At 47.0% G+C, this 27999-nt stretch overlaps 1 protein-coding gene across 1 annotated transcript; it reads left to right on the top strand.

Annotated features, from left to right (window-relative positions):
• The first annotated feature begins 829 nt into the window (after window positions 1–829).
• ST8SIA2 (ST8 alpha-N-acetyl-neuraminide alpha-2,8-sialyltransferase 2) lies at window positions 830–25666 on the top strand. The gene is made up of 6 exons (XM_060282500.1): window positions 830–1206; window positions 15341–15403; window positions 16031–16153; window positions 18201–18458; window positions 19965–20258; window positions 25381–25666. Exons 1-6 carry the CDS (start codon window positions 1097–1099, stop codon window positions 25664–25666), a joined length of 1134 nt encoding a protein of 377 aa, XP_060138483.1. The 5' UTR covers window positions 830–1096.
• The last annotated feature ends 2333 nt before the right edge of the window (window positions 25667–27999 follow it).

Genomic DNA, 27999 nt, shown 5'->3' with positions numbered 1-27999 from the left:
GGAGTCAACTAAAGCAGTGTTTCCCAACCTTGTGCCTCCAGATGTTTTCAGACTACAATTCCCATCATTCCTGACCACTGGTCTTGCTAGCTAGGGATGATGGGAGTTGTAGTCCCAAAACATCTGGAGGCACAAGGTTGGGAAACACTGATCTAAAGTGCATCACATTGGCTACTTATGGTCTAAATCAGACATCCCCAAACTGCAGCCCTCCAGATGTTTTGGCCTACAACTCCCATGAGCCCTAGCTAGCAGGACCAGTGGTTGGGGATGATGGGAATTGTAGTCCAAAACATCTGGAGGGCCAAAGTTTGGGGATGCCTGCTCTAAATGTTAACCCAAAAGGGAACACCCCAACCACACAGCTGTCCTTAGAGAAGCCACACCTTTGAAGCCTCAATCTCCCGGGCATGGAAACTCCACTCTTCAAAGGAGAGGGACAGAGATGAAAATGCTGGCCTACCTTACCAGGTTGTAAGAGTGACAACAAACGTGGATTGCTAACAAGTGCTCTCTAAATGGCTCTTACTACTGCTGGCATTGTGAGATGTCTATCTACAGATGTGTTTTGTTTCTTGGGACTGGAAGGGGGATTCCTGTGTGTGTGTGTGTGTGTGTGTGAGAGAGAGAGAGAGAGAGAGAGAGAGAGAGAGAGAGAGAGAGAGAGAGAGAGAGAAACTTTGCAAAGGCTGTAGATGAGGAGGGAGGATTGGAGAGGGGGAGGAGAGAGGGAGGGAAGGAGGGGAGGCTTATCTCTCTCTCTCTCTTTCTCTCACTCATTCTCTCCCCTCTCAGTGTCAAGAAATCTTGGAGAGGAGGAGGAGGCGGGTCTGTCCTGGCTGGTCCCTTTCGCGAGGATGAAAGCTCAGCTTCCCAGCCTGGGGATGCAGTAGGCGGTGGCCCCCGAGAGAAGACGGAGCCCTCAACTTGTAGGCAGCGGTGTGTGTAAGGGGTGGGGGCGTTTCTTTTAAGGGAGATCTTCAAACTCCTGCGCTCGGGACCTTCTTCGCCTCTGGACCGGCAGAGGAGGCGGCGAGGCGCCCCGGCGGCTGCAGCCGCCCAGCCGAGTCTCCCTCTCTCCCTGCGCCCCGGAGCCATGCCTTCGCCGCCGCCGCTGCCCTGCCGGGGCTGGACGCTGGCGCTGCTCACGCTGCTGGTGGGGATCCTCATCTTCGCGGACATCTCCGAGATCGAGCTGGAAATCGGGTAAAAAAGAAACAATGGAGCCGGGTTCGATTCCCCCGCGCGTCCTTGCGCTCTGATCCAGGTGGCTCTTGTTGTGGGGGGCGCGATTGGAAGGGGGGGCTAACGAAAAACAGTTTGGGAGAAGCAGGGGGCTTGGAGCCGGGCTGGAGTGGCGGAGTGGGGTGGGAGATCAAGCTCTGATTTGGTTCGGGCAGGGGGCGTGGCGGAGGGGGGCTTCTAAGGTAGGGGACACTTTTAGCTCGGGGGTGGCTTTCCAAAAAGAGGGATCGTTGCGAAATGGTGCTGGCGGGGGGGGGGTTACAAGGAGAAGGGAAACCTCTGCCGGGGCGGGGGGCGTTGCGGTTACAAAGGATGTTTTTTCTCTGGGGAAGGAGGATGAAAAAGGGGGGCGCGATGGAGTGGAAGGGGGGCTGCAAGAGAAGGAGTGGGTGGGCTGGGCGAGGGGGGGACTCCGGAGTTTCTTTGTCTCCGCGCGCGCTGCCTGGGCTGCTAGAGCTCTCAGTAGCGAGGGGGGAGCGCTTTCGCTCTAGCCTCTCGCCGACCGAGCCCCCAACCCCTGTACCGGCCAGCGCGGGGTGAGGTTCGAGGGTGGGGTCGGGCTTATCAGCTGCAGTTGTTGGGGGCTTGGGGGGGGTTAAGGAGTCAATCGATGAGGGTCTTGGGGAGATCTGGAAAGCGGGAGAGGAGAGGGGGGCGTGGACCGGCTGGAAGTTGGGGGGGGGGAGAAACGGGAAATGAGAAAGCTGCCTTGGATACCATCTAGCTCAGTGCTGTCTGCCCTAACCGGCAGGAGGGGGAATTCCTAGGATCTTCTGCGTGCAAAGCAGATCCTCCGCCACTGAGCTCTGGTCTCTCCTCTGGGACACAGGAGAATCTCATGTCTTATTTTGATACTGTAGTTACAAGCTTAGTGGATCAGGGGGATGCTGTAGATGTAGCATATCTTAATCTCAATAAGGCTTTTGACAAATCCCCCCATGATATTCTTGCAGAGAAGCTGGACAATTTATTGTTAGGTGGATTTGTAGGTAGTTGACTAACCAAACCCAAAGAGTACTCACCAAGGACTCCACATCATGGGGGAGGGGGACCTGACAAGTGGGATGCTGCAAGGTTCTGTCCTGGACATGGGGTTGTTCAACAGTTTTATAAATGACTTGGATTAAGGAATTGAAGAGGATTTGCATAGGACACCAAATTGAGAGGGGTAGCCAATACTATACCTCAGAAGACAGAATCAAGATTCAAGATGACCTTAACAAATTGGAGAACTGGGCCAAAACTAACATATGACATTTCAATAGGGACAAGTGTAAGATTGTACAGTTAGGCAGGAATAATCAGATGCCCAAATATAGGATGGAAGACACCTGGTTTGCCTGTAGTACATGTGAAAAGGATCTAGGGGGTCTTAGTAGACAACAAGCTTAACAAGAGTCAACAGTGTGATGCTGCAGCAAGAAAAGCTAATGCAATTCTGGGCTGCATCAACTGAAGAAATAGTCCAGTTTAAGGGAATTAATAGTACCATTATATTGCCTTCATCAGACCCCACTGAGTACTGTGCCCAGTTCTGGGCACCACAATTTAAGAAGGATATTGGCAAACTAGAACTCATGCAGGGGAAGGCAACCAAGATGATCAAGGGTCTGGAAACCAAGCCTTATGAGGAACAGTTGAGGGAGTTGGGTATGTCTAGCCTGGAGAAGAGAAGACTAAGAGATGATGCAATAGCCGTCTTTTAAATATCTGAAGGGCTGTCATGTGAAAGATGGAGCAAGCTTGTTTTGTGTTGCTCCAGAGGGGAGGATCCAAATGGATTCATGTGACAGGAAAAAAGATTCCAACAAAACTTGAGGAATAATTTCTGATGGTAAGAACAGTAGAGCAGATGATCTGGGAAGGTGGTAGAGTAGACTCTCCTTTGCAGGAGGCTTTTAAACACAGCTTGGGTGCCCATCTGTTAGGGTCTTCTTAGCTGTGATTCCTGCATTGCAGGAGGTTGGACTAGATGAAGACTGGGGTCCCTTCCAGCTCCACAGTTTTCTGATTCTATGAACGATACAGTTGCTCCTCTAGTTCAGCATTGCCTACGCTGACTGGCAGTCATTCTCCAGGGTTTCAGGCAGGGGTCTATCCCACCAGGCCAACCTGGAGACCCCAGGGATTGAACCTGAGACCTTCTGTGTGCAAAGGAGATGCTCTGCCACTGAGCTACATCTCTGCATCTTGGGATAGGGACTTGTAGAAGGGCTGGTTTCATGCAAGAAGTACTGAAAAGCTCCAGGTTTAGCACTTGAGAAATGTTGTAAGTTTAAAGTGGGAGACATGGATCCACCCCACTCCATTGACAACCAGGGGCAGCGGCCTTGGCAGTGGCATTGTTGGCAAAGCTGGAAAGTGTTAGGCATCATGCTCAGGTATAGGTAAAAGGTAAAGGACCCCTGGATGGTTAAGTTCAGTCAAAGGCGACTATGGGGTTGCAGCACTCACCTCGCTTTTCAGGCCAAGGGAGCCACCATTTGTCCACAGACGGCTTTCCAGGTCATGTGGCCAGCAGGACTAAACTGCTTCTGGCACAATGGGACACCATGGTGGGTGTCAGAGTGCACAGAAATGCCGTTTACCTTCCACCACAGCGGTACCTATTTATCTACTCACACTGGTGTGCTTTCGAACTGCTAGGTTGGCAGGAGCTGGGACGGAGCAACAGGAGCTCATCCCATTGCATGGATTTGAACTGCCAACCTTCCGATCGGCAAGCCCAAAAGGCTCAGTGGTTTAGGCCACAGCCCCACCCACATCCCTCAGGTGTATCTAGCAGGGAGGCAATAACCATTCATTACACTTATCTTTTTTTCTGCTCTAGTGCATGTGACGTGGATAGAAACCTGCCCCCCTTTGCAATGGTTCTTCCCTTCTCTGTCTACCTACCCCACACTTGCAGAACCCAGTCTTGGTGTTTGTTTTGAAGGGAATGTCTTAAGAGGAGACACCAGTGCCCCAGGGCAGGTACTGAGTGCAGTTCTCTCAATACTGAATAATAATTTCAGATCCACGTTCTTTAAGTGTGCATTAAATGTATGGTGCCTTTACGGTGCCACCACACACACCATACATTTAAAGAGCATTGCTTCCCCCAAAGAACACTGGGAACTGCTAAGGATGCTGGGAATTGCAGCTCTGCAACACATCAATTACAGTTCCCAGCATTCCTTGGGGGAAGCCACATGCTCCAAATGTGCTATAAATGCTCAGATGCTGCTTGTAGGTTTCCAATTGGGGCAACTGGTTGGCCATTGTGAGTATAAAGGTGAAGGGAGTAGACAGTAGACAGGAGTAGACAGCAGAACTTTTCTTATGTTCTGCCATTCTGGAGAAAAGGGTTGGGTGGATATCTGCTGTGGGCACTTCCAGGTCAGGGATGGGTTTGGCAAATAGTCAGGGAGGGAGGACAGAAGTTAGAGTCTCTCCACCTCTGCATTAGATGTTGCTGTCAATCTTGCCTTAGGCTGAGTAGAGGATAAAATGAAGAGAGCTCTTCCACTTTCCCATTATTCTGTGATGGAGTGTGTGGTCCTGATTAGACCAAGGAGGGAGGAGCACACCATCAAGTTGAAGGGGAAGCTGCTAGTCTAAATACAGGTGGAGCAATGTGTAAAAATGTAGTTCTCAGACTGTGCCATGAGAAATCAATAACGTAATTAAAGACTGTTGTGACTCCAGAATAGCCATTGATGCAGCAGACTGTCTGCTGCATTTCTGCACAAAACACCACTCCGAGCCCACCTTCTTTCTTCCAATTAGGAAGCACAACCAGAGCAGTTTCTTGTGCAGGTATCCAGGAGGTGGACTACATTGCAGGTGAGTGCTCCTTACTTGCCCTAACGAAAAGGTACACCTTTAGAGGTGCAATTGTGAAAAGTCCCTCTAGATATAAATCAGAAGGGAAGAGTCTCCGAAGAAAATAGGGACATCCTAAGGAAAAGCGGGGTATTCTGGGATCAAATCAGAAACCTGGATGGCTTCTGTAAATTTGGGACCGCCCCTGGAAAATAGGGACACTTGGAGGGTCTGAGATTTGGTACTTGCCAAACTGGAATGGGATAGGACAGAAGAACAGTAGAAGAGTCCTCTTGGATTAGGCCAATTTTTATTTGATTTTCCAAAACATGAACATACAGCAAAAACAATTCCCAATCTAATTATTGAGATTACTCTGAATCTCCTGGCTTCCCCCCATCCCTTCCGTAGGTCCTTTTGATTCTATTTTCAACTGCGTATCAATACTTCTCCAATTTTTCATCTCCCTAGGTTATCTATACATTCTATTACATTACAAGTGTGTTTAAAATCCTGTTAATGTTTTACAATGTTTACAATGATTTTGTATATTATAAACATTTCCCATTCTTTTTTTAAATTTCGTGTCTCCTTGATTCCTAAGCTTCCCAGTTAGTTTTGCCATTTCAGCATAGTCCATCAATTTGATTTGCCATTCTTCCTTCCATCTCTGGGCTCAGTTCAACACCCCGTTCCAATCAGATGCCCCAATGGGAAACCTGCAAGTATTGCCCGAGCAGAAGAGCCCTCAAACAGCAAAATGGGGCACACCCCCCCTTGATTCCAGATAACTTCTTCATTGAGCATTCATCCTGATATGTTTGCAGGAAGGTTAGATGACATTGCATCGAGCATCACTCCACGCTTCCCAGGGCATTTTTTCCATCACTTTCCTTATCACAAAAAGTCCAATCTTTTAGGGAAGTGAGTTTGTGGCACAAAAACCTCCCAATCAGCTTTAATCACACAACCTAAATTTGTCCATGTGTGGTTGAATCCCACTTGAAAACAGTGACAGCCTGGAAACAAGCTATACTGGAACTTTATTGAGCATTTGTGCTGATTTGATTCTGTGGCAGTCATAAGACAATGAACACTCACCTGGTATTCATCCTGATTTGCTTGAGGGCTGTTTAGTCATTAGTCCCATTAATAATTTGCTCATACTATACTTTACAGCAGATTTCCCTATCATTTTTCAAGCCGCCAGAAGTTAATTATTATTTTTAATGGATTTGTTGCACCATTTGTTGCACTTTAATTGTGCCAACCTACATCTACTATAGGGACACGGGTGGCGCTATGGGTTAAACCACAGAGCCTAGGGTTTGCCGATCAGAAGGTCGCCGGTTCGAATCCCCGCAACGGGGTGAGCTCCCGTTGTTCGGTCCCTGCTCCTGCCAACCTAGCAGTTCGAAAGCACAACAAAGTGCAAGTAGATAAATAGGTACCGCTACAGCGGGAAGGTAAATGGTGTTTCTCTGTGCTGCTCTGGTTCGCCAGAAGCGGCTTTGTCATGCTGGCCACATGACCTGGAAGCTGTACGCCAGCTCCCTTGGCCAATAACGCAAGATGAGCGCCACAAACCCAGAGTCGGTCACGACTGGACCTAATGGTCAGGGGTCCCCTTACCTTTACATCTACTATAGGCACTTAATCCCTCCCACAAAGCTGCGAGACTGTGGAGATGGCTCAGGTTTTTAACCCTAAATCCTCCAGAGGGTTCTCCATAGAAGGCTTTGGTCACAATGACTGGGGAGACTGTGATTTTCCAGATGTTTTTGGACACCCGTCAGCGCCTGTCAGTGAAGCCAAAGGAGTTGTAGAGAATCATAGAATCACAGAACCATAGAGTTAGAAGGAACCTTGAGGATCATCTTGTCCAGCCCTCTGCAATGCAAGAATATGCAGCTGTCCCTTATCAGCACCATACTGAAAAATCTGGAGGCCCAGGAGTTCTCTATGCCTGGAAACTTGGGTCATCTAAGGAGAAGCAAGGCATCACTTCCCCATCCAAATTTCTGCCCCTCCCCCTGAGAAAAATCACATTGTGTCCTAATCATTCCTCTTTATCATGAAATCAATTAGGCACTAGAGAGTGCCTTAGGAAGGGTGCCCAGTTTCTGCCTGGCACACAGCTTGTGGTTATTTTAATCCCCCCCCCAACAGCAACAAAAATTAATTCACCATCTCCTTCCTACACCAGGATACAATGTGAATGATGAGGTGCAGGTGAGGGAGGCTATCAGAGGGATAATAACCTGCTTTTGAATTAACCAGGAGCAACCACTGGAAGAGACAAGGATGAGATGTGAAATGGGCCGGTGGCCTGTTCTGGTCTGGCGGTCCCAGTGTAATGACTATCATGTCAGGCTATATTTATGTATAAGATGCTGGTCTCCCTCCCCCCCCCGCCCCCTCTGCTCCCTGCCCCCCCCCACCAGCCATTCTCAGCAAACAGACCTTTTAGGCCCCACTTTCCACACACTCCCTCTTTGTTTTCCTGTCTTCTTTCTTCTCTTCCCTCCATGTTTTCCTGAGGGATCCTTAGAGGCAAGGATGGGGAAGAAATTCGATCCAAATCCATCTCCTTTGCACTTTCTGAAGCACTGCACAAACCAGAACGCAGCCATTTTCCAAATTTCGCGTACCTCCGAATTTTGCAATTGTATTTCTTGCGTACAACAACGCATGTACAGGAATAAAGTGTTCTTTACTGAGTCAGACCACTGGCCTATCTAACTCAATAATATCTACAATGATTGGCTTGTGACTTTTCAGCTTTACTTGGAGATGCAAGGGGTTGAACCTGGGGGTAAATGTGTTTCAGTTATCTTATTGCTTCAGAGAATGAAAATTAGGTAGTTTCACATTAAAATGTGAATTCCTGTGAACCAAATTTCTCCCCATCCTTACTTCTGAGCAGTAGTATTAGATTGGTGTATTTGTATCTGGTCATCACAGAATAAGTGAACTCGGAGCTGAATAAACTGCCACACAAACAGATGTAAAATGCCAATTCTCTCTGGTAAATTTCCCTTTAAGAAGAAAGAAAAAAATTTTAAAATGAGATGAAACAAAATGAATGCTTGCAATTCTGAATACAGTTATGTAAAACCTAAAGGCTGTGGTGCTAATTAAAGTCACTTAGCGGCATACTTGTCTGCTGGCGAAAGGTTTGCCATCAGCAGAACGTGGTTGCGCACAAGAATGCATAAGCGGGTTTTCTGGTGACTTTGCTGTGCAGTAAATTTCGCAATCTGTTGTGCAACAAGTTCCTTCTACCACAACTGTTGCTTTGAATTCCTCTGTCACTCAGCATAAAAACTCGCCCGTCCAATAGAGCAAGAGACTTTGTGCTAGCAGACAGAATGTGGTGGACACAGCCCTGAATGAAGAAAACCAGAAAACAAGCATAATATTCTGAGTCTCCGTGGTAGGGTATGGATTTTTGCACTATAAAGCCATCCACCCCAGTTGTCTAAACCTGAAAGTTATGAGTAATGTTGCCTTCCTTTCAGGGCATAATTTGAACTACAGGGGGTCTGTCTCCTGACCCTCCTCCTCCTCACATGGTTCCAAGGGAAGAAGGAGAAGTTCTGTATAGCTACAGCGAAAAGCAATTCTTGACTTTATTGGCAGAGACGTTTCTAGAATTCACTGCCGTGGCTTTGAAGAACTGTTTGGCTCCCCAGAGAGTACCTGCTGTTTAGGAGGAGAGCTTTTTTAGACACCTCGTTGCCAGGCTGTGACAACGTGAGCAGATGAGACCTTTAAACATTGATGTGTGAGATCTCAAGTTGTCTTGGCGAGACAGGAATATGAGGTTCCCCTTGTCCTGGGCAGGGGAGATCAAGTTTGGGGAGGCTGTGCTCAAATGGGAGATCCCTTCACTCATGGGAGACACAGCTACTCTACACCCCCTTCAGTTATCTTCCACCCTCATCTCCCATGACATCTAGTAACACAAAATGTGTGACAGGACATAACTGGTTTTGCTGCTCCGGGAAGAGGCAGCCCAGGAAGTAGAGCTGATCAGGGTTGCTAAAAATGTCCCACAGCCATGGGATGGAGAAGCTTCAAAGCCAGGAGCTATGTGAGGATAGGACTTATGGGAGAGTGATCCTCTCTACAAATACCCATGTTATTCTTTGTACAGTCTGCATCCAATTTGCATACATATCCGTGGAAAGAATTAACATAATTTAGACAGAAGTACAACACATTGTACCTTGCAGATCGTGAGCAGGTGAATTATACCTGTTCAGATCATATCCATTGTAATAAAAAATAATGTAATAATTTATTACTTATACCCCTCCCATCTGGCTGGGCCTCCCCAGCCACTCTTGGTGGCTTCCAACACAATATTAAAAACACAATCAAACATTAAAAACTTCCCTAAACAGGGCTGCCTTCAGATGTCTTCTAAAAGTCAGGTACTTGTTTCTTTCCTTGACAGCTGGTGGGAGGGCGTTCTACAGGGCGGGTGCCACTACCAAGAAGGCCCTCTGCCTGGTATATTTAAAGTGTATATTTGAAGCATGTGCCCCCCACCCCGGTGAAGAATCCTGGGAACTGTAGTTTGTTAAGGGAGCTAGGAATTGTAGCACTAGGGGACAAACTACAGTTCACAGGATTATTTGAGGGAAAGCCCTGTGTTTTAAATGTTTGCTGTGGATGTGACCAGGTGCTGCTAACTGCTGGGCAACTGCAAAGGTTTCCACTCCCTTCATAAAGGTTGCGAATCTTTAAACCACATATGGATCAAACAGTTGTTACTGGCTGGGGATTCACTCCAAAACATCTGGAGGGCACCAGGTTGGGGAAGGGTGCCCTAGGCCACCTGTAAAGCCAAAGTGGATTCACCCCCCCCCCTTTGCTCTTTAGCAAACAAAGGGCCCTTTCTCCCGGATTTCCTCAACCTGGGACTGGCAAACAATAAAGAGATATGAAAGTGAGCTCCCTCTTCCCAAGGCCACTGAATGGCTGTGCACATAAAGATGAAAGGTCTGGGTGGAGATGCAGGGGGAGGGCAAGGGGAAGAAGAATCTGCCAAGGAAAATGATACACATGAACCAGCAGGGTGGATTCGGCTCCTGCCCGCAGCCTTGGGAAGATGGGCATCCGACTGTGTCTCAGAGTACTTATCAAACACTTAGCTCCCTGAAGGAGGAATGGCAGAGATTGAAAATGATGTGAGGTGTCAAGTACAGTAGAAAAGGAGCTACACATGGGCACTTAGTTTATTCATTTGTCTTTTAAAAATATTGGGGACCTGAAATTTGATTTTAAAAAAAATCTAAATGGTTCACAACAATTATACATACACAATAAAAACCACAGGTTTAAGATCATCAGCTAGCTACCACAGAAACTGTTTAACTTGTTTGCATAAGCCTGAGAACAAATAAAAGTTCCCAGCAAAGGTTTAACTCGAAGTCACCTGCTGGATCTGTATTGACAGAGCACTAATGGCTCCATTTCTTGGGGAAGCAGACTTGGGAAGCAGCGAATGACACGCCTTATATCAGTGATATAAGGGTTCAGGGGGTTCCCTAAGGTATCCTGGACCTAACTTGTTCAGAGCTTTGTAAATCGGTGCAAGGACCTTGGCTGTGGGCTCAGTAGTAGATGGGCAGCCAAGTGCAGATGTTTTAACAACGGCGTCACATGTTGTCGGCCAGGTGCCCCCACCAGCAGTCTGGCTGCCTGGTTCTGCGCCAGCTGGAGCTTTCAGGCCCAAGGGAAGCCCCACAGAGAGTGCATTGCTGTAGTCCAGCCCCAAGGTTGCCAACACATGGAGTATAGTGTACATGTCCACCAGGACCTGTGACCCTCCAGCTGTTCTTCAACTCCAATAGCCTTCCCCTCCGTGAATTTGTCCAATCCTCTTTTAAAGCCATCTATGTTAGAGGCCATCACTGCCTCCTGCGGGAGGGAGTTCCAGAGTTTAACTACGAGCTGCAGGAAGATGTACTTTGTTCCGTCTGTCCTGAATTTTCTGGCCTTTAGCTTTTTTGGATGTTCATGGCTTCCAGTGGTATAAGAGAGGGAGGAAACTTATCCCTATCCACTTTCTCTATGCATAATTTAATAAGCTTCTAGCATGTCACTTCTTCCTCACCATTTCGAATGCTGCAACCGTTCCTCATCAGGAAATCACTTCATCCCCTTCATTATTTTGGTTGCCCTTTCCTGAACTTTGGCTGCCCTAAATGGTCTCTCCAGATTTAGGTTACAGCTACAATGTACATTGAAAGTTCTCTTGCCACTTTCCCCAGGCTGACAAGGAACCATTGGTAAGCACTCTTCAGTCAACCACCAACACAAGTCCATCTAACAGTAACATTGTCTAGCCCACATTTTAGCAGCTTCTCCACAAGAATATCACAGAGGACTTTGCCTAAAGCCTTACTGAATATAAATATGTTACATTCACAGCATTCCCCTGGTCTATCAAACTTGTAATTCTCTCTCTCTCTCTCTCTCTCTCTCTCTCTCTCTCTCTCTCTCTCTCTCTCTCTCTCTCTCTCTCTTTCCTCTCTCCTCTCTCTCTCTCTCTTTATATATATATATATATATATATATATATATATATATATATATATTACACACACACATATATATATATTGTTGTCGTTTAGTCGTGTCCGACTCTTCGTGACCCCATGGACCATAGCACGCCAGGCACTCCTGTCTTCCACTGCCTCCCGCAGTTTGGTCAAACTCATGTTCGTAGCTTCGAGAACACTGTCCAACCATCTCGTCCTCTGTTGTCCCCTTCTCCTTGTGCCCTCAATCTTTCCCAACATCAGGGTCTTTTCCAGGGAGTCTTCTCTTCTCATGTGGTGGCCAAAGTATTGGAGCCACAGCTTCACGATCTGTCCTTCCAGTGAGCACTCAGGGCTGATTTCCTTCAGAACGGATAGGTTTGATCTTCTTGCAGTCAATTCTTCGGTGATCAGCCTTCTTTATGGTCCAGCTCTCACTTCCATACATCACTACTGGGAAAACCATAGCTTTAACTATACGGACCTTTGTCGGCAAGGTGATTCTCTGCTTTTTAAGATGCTGTCTAGGTTTGTCAGTGCTTTTCTCCCGAGAAGCAGACGTCTTTTAATTTCGTGACTGCTGTCACCATCTGCAGTGATCAAGGAGCCCAAGAAAGTAAAATCTCTCACTGCCTCCATTTCTTCCCCTTCTATTTGCCAGGAGGTGATGGGACCAGTGGCCATGATCTTGGGTTTTTTGATGTTGAGCTTCAGACCATATTTTGCGCTCTCCTCTTTCACCCTCATTAAAAGGTTCTTTAATTCCTCCTCACTTTCTGCCATCAAGGTTGTGTCATCTGCATATCTGAGGTTGTTGATATTTCTTCCGGAAATCTTAATTCCGGCTTGGGATTCATCTAGATCTAGTCCAGCCTTTCGCATGATGAATTCTGCATATAAGTTAAATAAGCAGGGAGAATATATATATATATATATATGAGAGAGAAATAAGATTAGTCTGGCATGACTCGTTTTTCAGAAACCCAGCCTGGCTCTTAGTAACCATAACATCCTTTTCATCCTTTTCTAAGGGCTCACAGGCCACCTGTTTCATTATCTATTCTTGGACTTTTCCTGGCTTGAATGTCAAGCTGACTTGTCAGTAGTTACCTGGCTTCTCTTTTCCCCATTTCTGAAGATGGGGACAATATTTGTCTGCCTCCAGTCTGCAGGGACATTACCTGTTCTCCAATGATTCTCAAAGATTATAGACAGGCTCTGAGATTACATCTGCACATTCCGCGAATACCCTTCGATGCAGTTCAAAGCAGCTAGGTGTTTCCTTACTGCCTCTTTCCCTATCTTGGGCTGCAGCTCCCTCTCTGCATCATTTATTATATTATCACCAGGTTGGGCACTGTTTTCCTTTTGGGAGAAGGCAGAGGGAAAGTAGGTGTTGAGCAGTTCTGCCTTATCTCACTCGCTCAATAACATTTCTCCTTTTTTCTCACACAGAGGAAATAGTACTTTCTTATTCTTATTCTTATTCTTCCTCTTGCTCTGAGCATAGCCAAAGAAATCTCATGATTATTATTTTTAACCTCTCTTGCAATCCTGGGCTCTAGCCCACCTGACCTTCTCCCTGCAAGTGTTGGCTAGTCGTGTATACCCTTCATTTGTAATTTTCTTATTCATCCCTTCTTAACTCTCAGCTCATTCATAAATTCTTTATGCAACCACACTGGTTTCTTTAGATGGCTCCTACTTTTCTTTTGCACTGGAATTGCTCGCGAATGTGCCTTCAGTATTTCACCTTTAAGAAACTCCCATCCATCATGAACTCCCTTCTCTTGGAGCATTTCTGACCACAGGATCTCACCCAGTAGTTCTTTAAGCTTTTTGAAATCAGCATTCTTAAAGTCCTAGAGTGCACATCACACTACACTCAGCTTTCCCTTTCCACTGCATACCGAATTCCAAGAGGACACAATCACTTCCTCCCAAGTTTCCCACTACTTCCACCTCACTGAGCAGTTCAGGGATCAGGTCCAAGGTAGTTGATCCCCTTGTTGCTTCTTTCACCTTCTGGCTAATGAAATTGCCAGCAAGGCAACTGAGGAATATGTTGGACCTTACATTCTTGGCAAAGTTTTGTTTCTAACAGATATTGGGGTAGCTGAAGTTTCCCATGACTGCTATAGCTCTCCTTTTTGAATGTTTGGTCATCTTGGAAGGTATCATCCAAGTTTTCAGTCCGGCTTGGAGGTCTATAGCAGACCCCTGCAGTAAGGTCACTGTCGTTTCCCTCTCCTGTAACAACCTTTACAGCCTCCCCTTCCAAGGATTATTTGTGGGAAGCCATGCCTGTTAAAGATGTGTGCTGCTGCTTTAGATATATGATCTTAGAGGCAGTGGACCTCTGAATATCAGGTGTTCAGGGTGGTGGTCAAACAATAGGAGGGATAGCTGTGGCTTCCAAGCGCCCTAGTCAGCTTCCCAGAAACATCCAATCCAGTCACTGTTGGATACTGGAGTAAGGTACAAGGTAAAGGTAAAGGACCCCTGGATGGTTAAGTCCAGTCAAAGGTGACTATGGGGTTGCGGCGCTCATCTCGCTTTCAGGCTGTGGGAGCCGGCGTTTATCCACAGGAAGCTTTCCAGGTCATGTGGCCAGCAGGACTCAAGCACTTCTAGTGCTTGCTTTGTGATCTATTTATCTTGCACTGGCATGCTTTCAAACTGCTAGGTTGGCAGGAGCTGGGACAGAGCAATGGGAGCTCAGCCTGTTGCGGGGATTTGAACCGCTGACCTTCTGATCAGCAAGCCCAAGAGGCTCAGTGGTTTAGACCACTGTGCCACCTGCTTCCTGTGGATACTGGAGTAAAGTGGCCCTTAGTAGGGTGTCCACATAAGCATCAAGCCGCCAAAAGGACACAGATGTACGTGTGTGTGTGTGTGTGTGTGTGTGTATTACAGTGCTTCTCTTCTAGGAAACAAATGGCTCTGGTACTGCATACCCTTGAGGACCCCTTGAAAAAAAGCACCAATTATACATATTATATAATTGCACATGTTAATTTATGCAATTGCATGTGTGGAGTGTGTGTGCATATTAATAAGCATATATTTATATGCAGGCTTAGAAAGAATTACTATGGTCTGTGTCCAGTGTTCTCTGTCTTCTAGCAAGGACTCTCAGGCTAAAAAATGGAAGCACTTTAATGTTGCACAGCAGAGTAATCTAATGCAACTGTTGTGCTGGCAGAAACCTCTTGTGCAACAGATCACACAATCTACTATGCAACAGAGTTACCAGCAACCTGCTTCTCAATTCAATTGCACAATGAAGTTCTGCTGGTGCAAAACATTTCGCCAGCTGGGCAGGTATAAGTGGCTTTCATTTTGTGCTATCTTAGAGACAACCCTGTAATTTAAATAGAAATACAATCCATTTCTGCCTAATGAGGAAGCTGGTGACCAGGTGACAGCTGGGCTGGCTGGGCTGATGGAGGATAGCCATCCATCGCTTCTGGAGTCTACCTGCTAAGGTAAATATTTTATTGTGGCCAATAGAATTCTGTAGAATTCGTGGGAGATATTTAATTACAAGAAAATGCCTCTCGTCACAAAGTGTGGCTTTATGTTATGCCCTGGAACCTACACATGATATACAAATGAAAGCTTCTAACTTTGGAGCCCTCTAGACAACAGCAAAGAGGAGATCACATCGACGGTTGAGCAAAAGCTTTGCGAAAAGGCACCAGTTTGATGAATAATGCATTTCCTTTGTCCTGTAGGAATTCTGGAAGCAGGGGTGCAATCAGATCGGCACTGAGCAGCTTACATGGCAAACCAAATAGGTTCGTAAATTGGATGTTGTGTTCATTTGTGCTTTGCTTTAAGAGGGCTATTAATCTTCTTCATTCTCTCTCTCTCTCTCTTGTACACATACTCATGCTCACACATTCTCATGCATATTCTCTCTCCCCCCCCCATCTTTTTTCTCTTTTGTGTGGGATGATGCTCTTTCAACTCACCTCATTGATACCTGTTCCTGCCCTGTTCTGCTGCAGATTTTCTTAATCATCCCTCTGTTCACCCAAAATCATCCACCTCTCCCGCAATACTCTCCCATCTCATTACCACCACCAGCTTGTAGTCATTGAGCCTGATTGGGCAGAAAGCAGGGAGACCAACAGTAGGTGGCGCCAGAGCCAATGACAGGCAGCACCAAACAATTCTAACTTTGCCCCTCACCTTGCTGAGTTCCAGAAGGGTTGTGTGCACACTATATCTTTAAAGCACGTGATTTCCCTCAAAGGATTATGGGCAATGCAGTTTGTTCAGGGTTGCTGGAAACTGTAACTACAGTGCCCATAATTCTTTTGGGTATCTTGGGAAATCTTGCTGGAATCTGTGTTAATAGATCCTGCTCTTTTTCTTCCACTGCCACCACCTCTCCCTTTCTCTCTTTTTCTCCTCTCCAGAGCCGAAGTGCTAATAAATGGCTCCTTATCTCCAGCTGTTGTTGACAGAAGCAATGAAAGTATTAAGCACCATCCAACTCCATCCAAATGGGAACACAACCAGACTCTCTCTTTGAAGATCAGGTACTATCTAATTTCTAGGAATGGGCACATCAAAATCCAGTGTTACAAGATCGGATGAAAGTTTGACGTTTGTTTCGAGATTTTGCCGTATCTACAGACTTTTTCATTTGGTTTAGTTTATTCAGTTTGTGCATCATTTCACACAGTCAGCAGAAGGCTTGAGGCCATTTACGGAGAAAATACAAAAATACTTCTAAAGAAGACAAGCACTAATAACATAACAGAAAAGCAATAAAAGCATTCATCCACAAATATCACCCAACAACATAAAACAACCGCTCCACCCAGATAAGAATAAGTTGACCCATAATTGATCTCAGTTATTCAAAAAAATATTCAAAAAATATTAAACTCCGTTGTAGCAAAGCTCGGTATCTATTTAGGAATTTACAAACTTGGCAGATTCTCTGGAATCATTGAATTGTAGAGCTGGCATGAACCCCAGGGATCACCTAGTCCATGGGTAGACAAACTAAGGCCCGGGGGCCGGATCCGACCCAATCGCCTTCTAAATCCAGCCCGCAGACGGTCTGGGAATCAGCATGTTTTCACATGAGTAGAATGTGTCCTTTTATTTAAAATGCATCTCTGGGTTATTTGTGGGGCATTGGAATTCATTCATTATTATTTTTTCCAAAACATAGTCCGCCCCCCCCCCACAAGGTCTGAGGGACAGTGGACCGGCCCCCTGCTGAAAAAGTCTGCTGACCCTTGATCATTCTAGTCCAACCCCTTGCAATGCTGGGATCTCAACTAAAGCATTAGATCTACAAGCCAGGTTGTTTTGAGTTTGGGCAGCGTTACTAGTAATTCCAGATAGAGCAGCAGTAGGGAGCTGGGGGCCAAAGTAGAAAGAGTACCATGGGAAATGAGGACTGAGGATTGCCGGTGCAGCATCTAAGTCATGAAGCCGCCAGTTCAAATGTCGTCTCTGCTATCAACTCAGTGGGCAGCCTTCAGCAAATCCCTTCATCTCAGCCCCCCAGCGGGAGGTAATGCAGCCACCAAGGTGGTTGATGTAAGCAGTACGGAGTTAATTTAGATGTGAGCTGCTTGGAACACTCACATTATAAATTCCAAACAGCATCCTCACTATTATTACGGTGAAATGCCTGCCGTCGTCATCATGAATGGGGTTTGTGCACGCATGGTTTGTGTGTGTAAAGAGATCCGTCAAGAAAACGATGCTTTTGTGCTGCCTATGTGACAGCCTTTTAGTTAAATATAAAAATGTTTGTTTGTTTGTTTGTTTATACACTATCCTTTTGCCCCAAAGACTTGGAGAGTGGCATACAAAAGATGTCAGGATGGGATGGGGAACCCGCAACCTTCTAGATGCAGGCTACTGATGGCTCCATGACAGAGGACCTTCAACACCACAACCATACCATTAAGACAGCACAACCATAGCATCAAGGCACAGCTTCCATGGGAGGTAGCCAACGTGGTGCCCTCCAGATGTAGGTGAACTGCAGCCCCCATCACCCAGCAGGGCCAGTGGTCAAGAATTATGGAAGGTGCAATCTAGGAACATCTGGAGAACATCACATTGGTTACCCTCTATTACATAATAACATAAACCGTGCAGCAACGCTGCAAGAAATGGCATTACTCAAGTGTGATGGTCCTTGCGCCTGATCTTCTTTCCTTGTTGTGTCCACAAGCTACGTAACTAGCTGCATGACTCTGAAAGGGCTATAGCTGCAGAAGGTCCCTGGTTCAATTCCAAACATTTCCATACACAGCTGGGAAGGTCCCTTGTCTGAAATCTTGGAGAGCTGCTTCTAATCAGTGTCGGTCAAGGCTGAGGAACCTTTGACCCTCCGATATTGTTGGACTACAATTCCCATCAGCCCCAGCCCGCATAGGCTATAGTCAGGGATGACGAGAGCTGTAGTCCAGCAACAGCTGGAGGACCAAAGGTTTACCAACCCTGGTGTAGACAATGCCAAGCTAGAAGGATAATGATTCTGACTAAGTTGAAGACTTCTTCCTGTGTTCCTAACTAGACTTATTGCCTCCCTCCCTCCTTTTTTCTTATAAAAAGAAAGCACATCTTGAAGTTTTTGGATGCTGAAAAAGACATCTCAGTGCTCAAGGGAACTCTCAAGCCTGGGGATATTATCCACTATGTGTTTGACAGAGACAGCACAATGAACGTTTCCCAAAACCTCTACGCCCTCCTGCCCAGGACATCACCACTGAAAGGCAAACACTTTCAGACATGCGCCATTGTGGGCAACTCGGGCATCCTGTTGAACAGCAGCTGTGGAGAGGAAATTGACGCTCACAACTTTGTGATAAGGTAATGGTGGTTTTCAAGAAGCAGCACTCGGCTTTGAAATTCAGCTTTGAAGAAGGCCCTTCTCTTTAAAATAACCCCAAACCAAACTTTGCATCTCAACTAGGGGTGGAGGAGAAATCCAATTCTGTTTGCATTTAAATGAATCGTAGAGTTAGTAGAGGACCCCCCCCCCAAGGGTTATCTAGTCAAAGGCAGAATCAATTAGGGGATTAGACAAATTCATGGAGGATAAGGCTTTGAAGGCAGTAGTGTAGTGGGAAATTCAGAAGTGCATGACAGTCACAGCCACTCCCCCCCTCACAACCACACCCTTTCTAAATTGATACTGCCTGCCAAAGTCATACACAGTAATCTTATGACAGGTAGGTAGCCGTGTTGGTCTGCCATAGTCGAAACAAAATAAAAAAATTCCTTCCAGTAGCACCTTGGAGACCAACTAAGTTTGTTATTGGTATGAGCTTTCTGAAGAAGTGTGCATGCACACGAAAGCTCATACCAATAACAAACTTAGTTGGTCTCTAAGGTGCTACTGGAAGGAATATTGTAATTATACAATAATCCTATTAATAATAATAAGAGATGCATTGTGTAGAGGTGCATCAGTGCAGATCTCCATGTGTTGCCTTTCAGCAACTTTCCATGCAGATACATGAGTAAATGATTTCCAGTGCTCCAATATCTTCTTTCAGAGTGAATTAATATGTGTTTTCCTTGACGTTCCATTGTACGTAACAGAACTTGCCACCATTCTCTCAAAACAGAAGCCCCTTGTGTTTTCATTGTTCCTAAATGCTTCACTTCAGGGCCTATGGTGGCTACAAAGCTCTCCTTTCATACTGACTGGGCAGCTCTAGGATGCTGGGGGCAGGTACCCTGATAAAGAAATAGCAAAGGGTCTTCAACCTCCAAGGACCCCAGACCACTACACCACTACATGAAGCCTGTATCACCTTCACAATCAGACAGAGCAGCTGCTTGCTTGGAAATTTGAGCAGAAGAATGCTATTGTGCTCATGTCTTTTTTGTGGGCTTCCCACTTGGGCCATGTGGTTGGCCGCTGTGAGGATTGAATGCTGGACTAGATGTTCCTTGGTCTGGTCCAGCAGGACTCTTCTTGCCTTGTTCTTAACTTCTGTGGGTTGTCTGTATGATTTTTACACAATGGGAAAGCAATGGGGGCTGGGGCGCTCCATCCCTCCTGTGGATTTAACCAGTGCTTCAAGATAAGACTGTGACCATTGCCGACATGCTACACATTGAGGTGGGATTCCTTGTCCAAGTGCCACGTTCTTGGCTGGGCAACCTCCTTTTGCCCATGGCCTCATGCACCACCACCACTCCTGACATGAAACCCGTAGGAACTTTCCCAGAAAGGAAAGGGTTCAGGTCAGAAAGGGGTTTTCCTTGCCAAAAAACAGACCCATTCCTTGATCGTTTCAGACCCTCTTTTGGTGCCTGCTCTAATGTCCCCTTCCTGGGTGTGTGCCCTGACATTTCCCCTTCCAGGTGCAACCTCGCCCCGGTCCAAGAGTACACCCGGGACGTGGGGACCAAGACAGATCTGGTGACCATGAACCCATCGGTCATCCAGCGTGCTTTCGAGGACCTGGTGAACGACACCTGGCGGGAGAAGCTGCTCCAGCGCCTGCACAGCCTCAATGGCAGCATCCTCTGGATCCCAGCCTTCATGGCCAAAGGAGGCAAGGAGCGCGTGGAGTGGGTCAACGAGCTCATCCTCAAGCACCGCATCAACGTCCGCACCGCCTACCCATCCTTGCGGCTGCTGCACGCTGTCCGAGGGTAAGGAGCTCGGCGCCCCAGGCCAAAAAGGCATTCAGAATTTGGCACTTGGGCGACATGCAGAGCAGCTCCTGGTGGTCTTTGTCTTTAATGCTTTAGTGCAGGAATGTGGGGTGGGGTGGGCAGCAATGGAGGAAGTCTCTCTGGCACCTGTGGCAGCATGCCCAGGGGCGGGGTAAACCACCCATAGGGACGGGATGGCCCGTGCCTTCCCTATGGGCACTGCATGTCCTGTGCCATCCTGTCCCTATGGGCACCACGCATCCCCTCCCATCCCTATGGGTGCCGCACACACCATGCCACACAGGGCGCACAGCGCCCATAGGGACATCACGGGGCCCACAGCACCCTTAGGGACGAGGCACACCGCGAGGCCTCAGCCGCCCTACAGCAGGCGGGGAGGCAGCTGGCGGACAGTGCGGAGCCTGTGGGTGCTGAAACGTGTGGTTCGTGGTGCTGCAGGCTCCGCGGTGAGTGCCGCTGGCCATTTTGACACACACACCCTGTCATGGTGGCACCTGGGGCAGACCACACACACACACACACACACACACACCTTTCTACACCCCTGGGGGTGGGGAACCTCAGGCCCTGGGTTCAAATCCGGCCATCCAAGCATCTCTATTCCCCAGGCCACACCTCTTCTCTCTAGGCCACGCCCCTCACAGGCTCTGCTTTACAAAAATAAAACTCCCCTTCATTGCTCTGCTCTCCTTTGCTCTGGCCCTGCCTACTCCTAGCACGTGGCCCTCAACAGGTTGTTGAGAAGGGAATGCAGACCTCAGCCCATAAAAGGTTCCTTACTCCTGCATTAGCTTGTATTTATCTGAATGTGAGCAGAGATGCAGAGAGAAAGAGATGCTTACGTTTCCTTGTGGGCTGTTTTACTGAACAAAATCATCAGCACCAGCTGTGTGTCGTCGTCGTTTTAACGTGTAGGGGAATACATACTAGCTTCACGTATCTTTTCCCCCTGCTGGAAGATAAAGCAGTTTGAAGGGGTACCTTGCTTGCATGCTTGCTTGTTTTTGATCAGCAGACAAACAGCCTGCAAGGAAAAAGTGATGCCCCTCTTCCCAGGCCATCCTCTGGTGGCACCGATCAAAGACGAAGTCCCCTGCAGAGGCATCCCAGTTAAAACAAAGCCTGCCTTACATCTCACAACATCAGGGACGACGCTCACAAATTCAGTTTTGAGAGATGGCTTCTAAAAACTGTACGCCGTTCAGAGCCTTCAGCGTAACGGCATATTCTGGGGTTTTTTGTTTCATGTTCAAATGTCATGCTCATTTTAAACATGAAAAAGAGAGAGCTAAAAACTAGTGCAAGGGTAGTTCTTCATGAGCTATGTGCAGGGAGGTTTGTTGGTTGGGTTAGAAAAGGGATGTGCACACATAGCTCCATAATCACCGTACATTTAAAGAACCCTGGGAGCTGTAGTTTACCCCTGAAAGAACTACAATTCCCAGCACCCTTAGCAAACTATTAGGGAGGGACGTGCTTTAAATGTACGGTGTTCCCTGGCTCCTATACCAAGCTAAATAGCATGTTTACTCTGAATGTGTGGATTGGCACTCCAGATTGATGCACACATATATGCATGAATTAATCTCTGTGTCATCTATGGAAGGAGATACAGGTGGGGATTTTGACCCTTGGCTGTGGCTCTGCTCCTTGTTGCCAATGCAAGGAAAAGCAGAAGAGGAATCACAGCCCATTGCAAAGCCTGAATGGCTCCAGAAACACACATAGCAGAACCTACTAGCCCACAACAGGTGGACTTTTGCTCTATCTGCCAACAGGAATGACACTGTCAACAGAAGCTAAACATACGTGAGAGAGAGAGAGAGAGAGAGAGAGAGATTCCATTTTGCAGTAGGCTTAACCCAGGGCCGGTTTTAGGTTTGATGAGGCTCTAAGATACTGAAGGTAATGGGACCCTTTATATGTCCAGCTGTCCTTTGTCAACAACAATTTGTTGCTGTTTTTTGTGTTGAATATACAGTAATATATGGTAATTTATGGACCTAATAGGTATCTAAAGCCATTTGCACATGCAGAATGTAGGCACCCTATATATAGCAATGAGCAAACCAGTGATATTTTAGGGAGCAGGCTAGCAGGCGGGGCTGATTATTTACATCATAGGAGCCTACACAACACAAAACACTGTTGCTGTATGTAGGTTTTATTTTATTTGCTTTTTATCTTATATTTTGGAAAAAAAAATCCCCTTTACATTTTGGGGGCCCCAAGAGGGGCCCTAAGCTATAGCTTGTTTAGCTTGTTTAGCTTATACGTAAACTCGGCACTGGCTTAACCCTACATCTCCACAGCAAGAAGAAGGTGGGTGGGTGGGTGAACCGGAAGGGGGAAACGGGTCTCTTACTCAAATCTGCTCTTTTCCAAGCTGTAATTAAGTGGATTTCATGAAAGAAGCTTTGCATATCAACTGGTTCTTAAACCTATGCTTGCATCTGTCGCCTCATGCCATAAGCTATCAGCCAGGTTTGCTGCAATTTGGAGTGGATCCCTGGAGGTGCCACCAGGGCAGACAAGGTGGAGGATGAGCAGAATTGGATCTCCTTTTCTGACTCATCCTGAGCCAGGAAGGCAGGGGGCCAAAGTGTAATTGTGCAGATCATGGTAGGGATTGAGCAGGATTGGCAACTCTTTGTCTCTGGGAGGGGACCTGTGCCTTTAGGCATTGCCTAGCAGAAATTCAACAGCTGTTGGATTTTGGGGGCCGCGAAAGCCACATGGGCTATGCCACAGGGAGAAGGAGGGGGAGGAATTGGTGACAGCGGGGAAAATTCTTGCATCTAAATTTGGAACTAGCTGTCCAGCTGACAAATCTTCTGTGTACATTGTCCGTCAAGGGGTTGCTTTTCTCTGCTTGTTTGGTTTTCCACCCATAAAACGGTGCCGCAGGCTAGCAGGTCAGATGGCGAGAGAAGCGCAGAGGGCTTGTCTGTTGCAAAGACACGTCCGTGCTGTAATGAATAAGATGGGAAGGCAGGGTGAGGAGAGCCAACAGCTGGGGCTGGGAAGAGCTAATTCAATTAGAAGCTCCAAGCCACGGACAAGGTCCATGCTTGCAGCCAAAAAGGCAGCAAGAGGACCAGCTGTCTTTTGTGCATGTATAATATGTCACTCTGCTCCAATGGGGAGGGAAGGCAAGAAGGATGCAGATGGATGGTTGATGACTACACAAGGCTGCTCCTTTGCACCCAAGATGCCATGACATCCTCCTGCCCAGGTAAAAAGGGCCCTGAGAGATCATCCCATCCTATCCCTTCTATGCCCAGTTGACCAGTGCACTCTCCAGGTGAGGGTCTAAGAAGATAAGAAGAGCCTGCTGGATCAGGCCAAAGGCCCATCTCATGCAGCATCCAGTTCTCACAGTGGCCAACTAGATGCTCACGAAAGCAGGGCCTGAGTACAACAGCACCTCTCTCCCCATTTGTGCTTCCGAGCAACCGACAATCTTGCCTCTGACAGTGAAGGTAGAACAGGGTTTCCCAAACCTGCGTCTCCAGCTGTTTTTGGACTACAGTTTCCATCATCCCTGGCCACCGCTCTGCTAGCTAGGGATGGTGTGAGTTGTAGTCCAAAAACAGATGGAGATCCAAGTTTGGGAAACTCTGTGTCAGGGGGATTCCCTACAGGGAGCCTCCCCCAGTCATCCTGACCAGCACTTCACCCAGGAGGGAGAGATGAGGACTGGAGCGGTATGGAGGGAGGGCTCCAAGATGCTGCTGAGCCCTTGCACCGACTTTAATAGCAAGGCTGATTAGTGTGGCCAATTTGGCGGCAACGGGGAAAAAATAATTACAATCTTCCTCAAGACAGCCTCCCTTCCTAATTAAAACCTGGAGTCTCCAGCAGCAAAAGGTGTGCCATTGATGTGGCATCCCACATGCACTTGAGGCACCTTCGTTTGGGTTTGCGAAATTAATTAGCTTTTGTTACAGTCCTCAGCTGTTTTGCAAAACAGGAGAGAGAGCTGTGCTTGGCGCCTACATGGACAGTTTCAAAGCTGACCTGAGTGTGGAGAAAGAGATAATGCAGCAATTTGTTCCTCATTTAGAAGCCTAGCCAGGATATATTCCCTCCCCAATTCAAACATTCTGCCCTCAGTGCTCTCTCAAGGGATCCTGCAACTAAGGAGGGGCAAATCTGTCAATTTCTCATTTTTTCCAAACTTGAGTTCAATTTTCCACAGGTCCACATCAGTTTGTGATTAAAAATAAGCAAATCCTTGTGATCATTCTCCAGCATTTTAGTGCAAATTCCTCCTAACACACACAGTTTTGTACACACTTTTGCCTAATGTAATCATTTTTGCAATGTTTCTCATATGCACGCATGCGCACACACAGTAGTTACGGTACCCTGTATAATGCATTTTTGTATGTCATTTTCACTCAGAGATGCATTTACCCCAGTATATGCATTGTCGAACACATGATTTGGCTGAAGAACTGTAACTGCAAAATTTGGAGGTGTGCACATTTTGAAGAATGGCTGTGTTTCAGATCGCATAGAGTTTCAGAAAGTGCAAATGAGGTCAATTTGAATCAAATTTCTTCCCTGCCTGGGAGTCCCCATCCTTGCCTAAAAGAGACAGATTCCCAGGAAATACAGAGGGAAGAGAAGAAAGAAGAGGGTGGACTGAGATTTATAGCTCTGTGTGGTCAGCACCCTTAAACTGCAGTTCCCAGGAGTCTTCTTGACTGCTGAAGTTGTCTAAGAGTGCTTTAAATTTACGCAGTGGATGTGGCCAGCATTTTCCTTTTGCCTGTCCTTGACCCGCCGCAGTTCACGTTCCTTGTGGTGTAGTGGTTAAGAGCGGCGGACTCGTAATCTGGTAAACTGGTGAACCGGGTTCACATTTCCGCTCCTCCCCATGCAGCTGCTGGGTGACCTTGGGCTAGTCACACTTCTCTGAAGTCTCTCAGCCCCACCCACCTCACAGAGTGTTTGTTGTGGGGGAGGAAGGGAAAGGAGAATGTTAGCCGCTTTGAGATTCCTTCGGGTAGTGATAAAGCGGGGGTATCAAATCCAAACTCTTTCCTTGGGCGATGAGTTCCAGCCTTCTTTTCTCTTTTTCCCCTCCTAGGTATTGGCTGACAAACAAAGTGTACATAAAACGCCCAACCACCGGACTGCTCATGTACACCCTGGCCACTCGCTTCTGCAACCGGATCCATCTCTACGGCTTCTGGCCCTTTCCTCGGGACCAAGACCAGAAGCCCGTGAAGTATCACTACTACGACACTCTGAGATATGGCTACACATCGCAGGCCAGCCCTCACACCATGCCCTTGGAGTTCAAAGCCCTGAAGGCCTTGCACCAGCAAGGAGCCTTGAAACTCACTGTGGGGGAGTGTGAGGGGGCCACGTAGGACGGGGTTTCGGGGGGACCCACTTTCCTAGAGGCTATGCCCCATGGGAGGAAGGGGGAGGGGGAGGCACAGATGAGCAGCAAGTGGTGATGGTGGTGGCAGTAGTGGGATTGGTTTTCTTTGTTAACGTCCAGAATGGGGAGATGCATGAGACCTGTATCCGGGGCACAGGCTGTGCTCTACCTCTGATGGTGTTGCTGTTTGGTGTTCGCGGGTGGAACGTGAGGAACAGGACTGGTGAGAGAAGCGGCCCCAGGCAAGGGAGAGTGGCTGGGTGCAGAAGGGGGTTGGTACTTAATGGCAGCCTACCCCCCATCCCACAAAAAAAAAAACACACCAAGCTTGGGAAGTCACTGTGGTTTGTGTGGGTACTTTAGCGTGACAACTAAATGTTAGGCCAAGTGTCGTGAGTTGGTAGGTAGGGCCTGTTTGGCCAAGAAGCCAGACTTCTGGCTCGTATTGTGTTCTTGGCTTAGTGGTAACAAGGGGGGAATAGGGTGGGGGGGTTAAACCTTAGATCTGCCTGAAAAAGCAAAGGCAGGAGGGGAGTGAGGAGTAGCAGCCACGGCCGGTTCTCCAAGGGCATCAATCCAAAAGACGTCGACTGAGCTTCTCCCCCTTCAATCTGCGGCTATTTCTTAAATGAAGGGGGTGCCCTTTGGTTTCCGGAAACCGCTAGAAGTTCTCCAGCGTCTTGCTGCAGAAAGGCAAACCGAAGATCCTTGGAAACTAGATGGCTGGGTTTGTTGACATTTCTACAGGAAGAGAAAATGCCAGGGCCTCAAGAAGATGTAATGTGGCTGATGTAAAATAAAAGAAATTCACACACACACACACACACACACACACACACACACACACACACAGTTGAGGTGGACTTAGAAAGGCCGCTTGGTTTTCTTTCCTTTTCTATCTTTCTTAACAAAAGTCGTTGGGATGTAGTATGTAGAAGGTGCCTACCGAAAGTAGTTGGTGTCACGAGTTCCAAAATTTAGAAGACTTGAGGTGGATTTGAACTCATGGCCGAGTTCTTTAGCTGAATCAAACTGCAGAGTTCAAAAAACAAGCTGAATTTTCCAGATCACCCAAGTGACTGCTTTGCTGTGGTCTAGCTGATTTGTTATTAAACCAGTTATTTTTAAGTCACTGTTGCCTTCTGTTTCTTCTTGTAGTTCTTTATTAAAATGTTGGTATGCCCTCCTCACTTACAACAATCACTTCTTCCCTCTGTTTAGTAAAAAAGGTACCACTCCGCTGCTCTGGTTCTCCAGAAGCTGCGACCCGGAAGCGGTCTGCGGACAAACCCCGGCTCCCTCGGCCTATAGAGCAAGATGAGCGCCACAACCCCAGAGTCGTCCGTGACTGGACCTAATGGTCAGGTGTCCCTTTACGTGATAGGGAAATGCATTGGAAAGTGTGGGGTGACATTTGCTTCGATGCAAGGTCATAAAACCTCCCCACAAACAAATCTGAATTAAATTGTCATTAAATTTTCAGGTTTGTGATTGAATCCCATATGAAAATAGTAACAGCCTGGGTGCACCCTGACTCTCTAAGGTGCTACAGGAGTCTTTTTTAATATAATAATATTCTGTTCCTTTTTCCATGCGGAAAGTTACATTTGTTACTCAACAATTATATTCCAATTGAACAAAACTAGTGACTTCCCGCTCACCCAGCACTGATGTTCATAACCCAAATGACATGCAGCTGTGTTTTAAGGTTCTGTCTTATCTAATATCATCCTCTCTAACATGTTTCTTAATATGTTCTGCTATTTCCTTACACTTCAAACTCTGCTGTGGTCTTCGCATATGGAAAAAAAACCTTTTTATGCAGACTAGAAAGGGTCTCCAGTCTTCTTTAAGGTGCTACAGGTTGTTTTTGCTTCGACCCACAGTGTGAAGCCGCTTGCCGGTGTCTGCTGCGTGTGTCTGAACTGGCACTTTATTGCATTCACCTTGAGTCTTCACAACAAGAACACGATGGATTATGTTTTGAGAAACATCAGTGGGGGAAAGTGCTGCCGGAACACACACAAAAAGCCTTTTTGTGGTTATCAAAGGCTCTGTGCAATTAATGACTTCATTAGCAGGCCTTCAAAGCCGAGCATTCTCGGGGACTCTTGTGTGACTACAGGAGGGGAAGTCAACACAACAGCCACAAAACACACGCCTGGCATGTAAGCACATATTATTTAAATCTCTGTTATTTGCTAAGCCGCAAGTTGGTGGTCCAAGCTGATAATCTCCTCTTGTTCTTTGAAGTTTTTCTTTCCATAAAGGTGCAAGGCTGAAAAACATGGCATGTGGTGGATGGGTTTAGAACCACCA

This window comes from Zootoca vivipara, chromosome 14 (assembly GCF_963506605.1).
Source record: "Zootoca vivipara chromosome 14, rZooViv1.1, whole genome shotgun sequence".
NCBI lineage: Eukaryota > Metazoa > Chordata > Lepidosauria > Squamata > Lacertidae > Zootoca > Zootoca vivipara.
This window is presented reverse-complemented; position numbering and strand designations above follow the sequence as displayed.

What these genes read in the sequence shown, in the direction of transcription:
- ST8SIA2 (XM_060282500.1), top strand. Translation starts at nt 1,097, where the DNA reads ATGCCTTCGCCGCCGCCGCTGCCCTGCCGGGGCTGGACGCTGGCGCTG. An exon ending in TTACATGGCAAACCAAATAG is followed by an intron (nt 15,404 to 16,030) that starts GTTCGTAAATTG and finishes TCTCCTCTCCAG; the next exon opens with AGCCGAAGTGCTAATAAATG. An exon ending in GCTCACAACTTTGTGATAAG is followed by an intron (nt 18,459 to 19,964) that starts GTAATGGTGGTT and finishes TTCCCCTTCCAG; the next exon opens with GTGCAACCTCGCCCCGGTCC.